Below are 2,931 nucleotides of genomic sequence, written 5' to 3' on the forward strand. Positions count from 1 at the left end.
GTCCAGGCTGCCCTCAGCAGATCCTGGTCACGGCCCCTTGGGGAGGGGGCGCTGGCTAACAGCAGGAGCAGCTCTCGGGCAGGGACGGTCAGCAGCCGGCCCCGTCCTCGGGGTTCCCGCCTCCTTTCTAGTGGCTTTGCTTCCCTCCATGGTGTCCGAGGTCAGTGGCTCGTGGGCCCTGGCAAGTGTCGGGGGGGGGGTGTGAGGGGGGTCACCTTAGACCCACAAGCCTGCTCTCGGGGGGAGCTGCGAGGGCTGAAAGGATGAGAAACACCAGGACTGGATTATCCAAACCCAGGCCCGAGACTTACAGCACGACCTGCTCTAGAACCAGCCGCTGAACCACATGTAACTGACCCTCAGGATGTTCGAGAGCAGCTGGTCTGGAGAACGAGAAGGAAACCTCCCTGTGCGATGCTGGCCAGTCTCCAGGAGGACCATGGTCAGCTGCCTGGGGACCCCCAGAACCGGCCACTGTGGGGGCAGATTGTCCCGGAGTCATGGAGGGTCATCCCCCCTGCAGAGCCTTATGGAAGGACTCGGACTTTGCCAGGTCTTCCGGTAGGATGCCTTCTTGTGCTGAGACGTTTCACAGGGACAGTCTGGCTCCTGGTCGGAGTCGGAGTCATGGAGAGGACACCCTGTCTGGGACCCTTCCCAACAGGAACTCGCCTGGCCACCCTGGGCTCCCCTAGCTGCTGTTTCTAGAGCCGGGGCTCCCCCAGATGTTGATTCTAGAGCCGGGGCTCCCCCAGATGTTGATTCTAGAGCCGGGGCTCCCCCAGATGTTCATTCTAGAGCCAGGGCTCTCCCAGCCGCTGATTCTAGAGCTGGGGCTGTAATGCCAGAGAAACTGAGGCAGGAGAGAGATTAGAGAGTTTTTAATTTTATTAATGGGAGAGTAAGATTGACTGGACAGGACTCTCGTCTCAAATTATCCAGCCAGACAGAGATAAAGATATACTGGGACCAAGGAATTCATGTTGGTCCCAGGTCTGGAGGAGACTGTCATCTCAAAGAATCCAGCGTCCAGCATCCACCGCCAGCCGCCATTCTCCAGCAATGAATGGAGAATCTCTAACCTTTATATGCCTTTTGGAGACAAAGAAGAGGGAAAGAGTAGGAAAGAGCGGGAAGCCCAGCTGGAAAAGGCTGTGAATCAAAGAGGAACCCAGAGACAGGATGTCTGAATACCCAGAGATAAAGATGTCAGTGAAACACCTTGGAATGTTTTAGAGGGATGTTGTAAATGCTCAAGGACAGAAGATAATCAGGAGGTCTACTCTCTTCTTTATCTTGCTTGGGTTAACAATTCATAACCTTAGACTAATTGGCCCTCAGCCTTCATGGACCAGAGGGAGATTTACAGCTTAGGGGAGTAATTAGGAAGACTTGAGACAAGGGAAACTTGTACAAGGAAACTGAGTCAGGACAGTTAAAGAGAACTGTGGCATAACAGGGCTCCCCGATCTGCTGACAATTTCTAGAATTCTCCCGACCTCTCTGGGCTCCCTTTATAAGGTTTTGCCTCTTCTTTCAGCTTCTTTATTAAGTCTCTTTGTAGATTTATGTGGCTGTGTCACTTGGTAGGAGCCAATGGGAACCTCAAAGAGCCTTCACTCTACAAGGGCCTGGCCTTGGCAGCCTCAGGGAGCCAGGGCCCCTCAGCCCCCTCCACCACCACAGCCCGAAGGCTCAGCTAAAGCCTGCCCTGGAGTCAGTGCCCTGGGAAGTAGCTTGGGAAGGAGCAAAGTGCTGGGTCAGGGGAGACAAATGCTCCATTTCTGGGACTTACTCTCAGTGTGCTCTTGGGCAAGTCCTGGTCACCGGCCTCTGAGCCCGAGACAGAGAAAGAGGAAGCACAAACTCAGGGCCCTTTAGCAGCTGGGGCTGCGCCAGAAGTCAGGGCCAGCAGGGGGGCGGGGGCTGGGCTGGCAGGGAGGTTTTTGTCCCACTTCCCCACTGAATGTATCACTGTGTAAACCATCACTATCACCTGCCAAACAGTAGTAATCGGCCTCGTCCTCAGGCTGGATGTTGCTGATGGACAAGTAGCGATCGGCCCCAGAGCTGGAGCCCGAGAAGCGGTCGGGGACCCCCTTGCCCTTCTCTACATATCCACTGCTGGTGACATACATGAGGTACCGAGGGGCCTTTCCCGGGCTCTGCTGGTGCCAACCAATAGTGTACCCTCTGTGCTGACTGTCCAGGGTGCAGGAGAGTTTGACCGTGGCTCCCAGGGACGCAGACATGGAGGGAGCCTGAATCAGCACAGGCTGGGAGAAGGAACCTGGAAGCACAGACAGACATTAATGTCCCAGCACAGGGGGGAGGGGGGAGGTGCTGGGAGACCCTCACAGGAGACCCCGGGACAGGGGGGAGGGAGCAGGACAAGCAGGGTCAGCCCTGACCTAAGCAGCAGGTGAGCAGGAGGAGGCAGACGAGAGGCCAGCCCATGGTGCAGGGGACCCCGAGAGCTCTGCCCCCCAGAGAGAAGCAGCTGGGTCCGGGCTCTGCCAGGCCCCTCTTATCCTCTCCCTGGGAGCCTGGGATGGGGCTGGGAGGGGCGGGGCTGGATGCAAATCTGGGTCTTCTGAAGCAGCCCTGGGCCCTAAATGTGGGGTCCAGGTCCCACGGGGAAGGCATGTCTCCCAGGGGGAGGGGATGGAGCAGTGAAAGCCCTTGCCCAGCCCAGCTGAGATGTCGCTCGTGAGGGATCCCAGGGTCAGAGCAGCCACAGACACAGGCAGCTGGGCTCATCCCCCCTGAGACCCCCAGGCTCCTCCTGCCCCCTTTGCCTGCCCAGAGACAGTCCCACAGTGTCTCCTAGAGGCTGCAGGCCCTCGAGTCACCCACAGCACTGTCCCGCCCTTTTCAGCAAAGCTCAGGGGCCTCAGAGCAAGAAGATTCTTGGTAATGGTCACCAGTTCC

At 57.5% G+C, this 2,931-nt stretch overlaps 1 gene segment (V, D, J or C); it reads right to left on the reverse strand.

Annotated features, from left to right (window-relative positions):
• Positions 1-1,862: 1,862 nt before the first annotated feature.
• Positions 1,863-2,587, reverse strand: LOC127545820 (immunoglobulin lambda variable 4-60-like). The segment is given in 2 exon segments: positions 1,863-2,290; positions 2,412-2,587. Coding segments are annotated over 2 exon segments (459 nt in total).
• Positions 2,588-2,931: the final 344 nt, after the last annotated feature.

This window comes from Antechinus flavipes, chromosome 1 (assembly GCF_016432865.1).
Source record: "Antechinus flavipes isolate AdamAnt ecotype Samford, QLD, Australia chromosome 1, AdamAnt_v2, whole genome shotgun sequence".
NCBI lineage: Eukaryota > Metazoa > Chordata > Mammalia > Dasyuromorphia > Dasyuridae > Antechinus > Antechinus flavipes.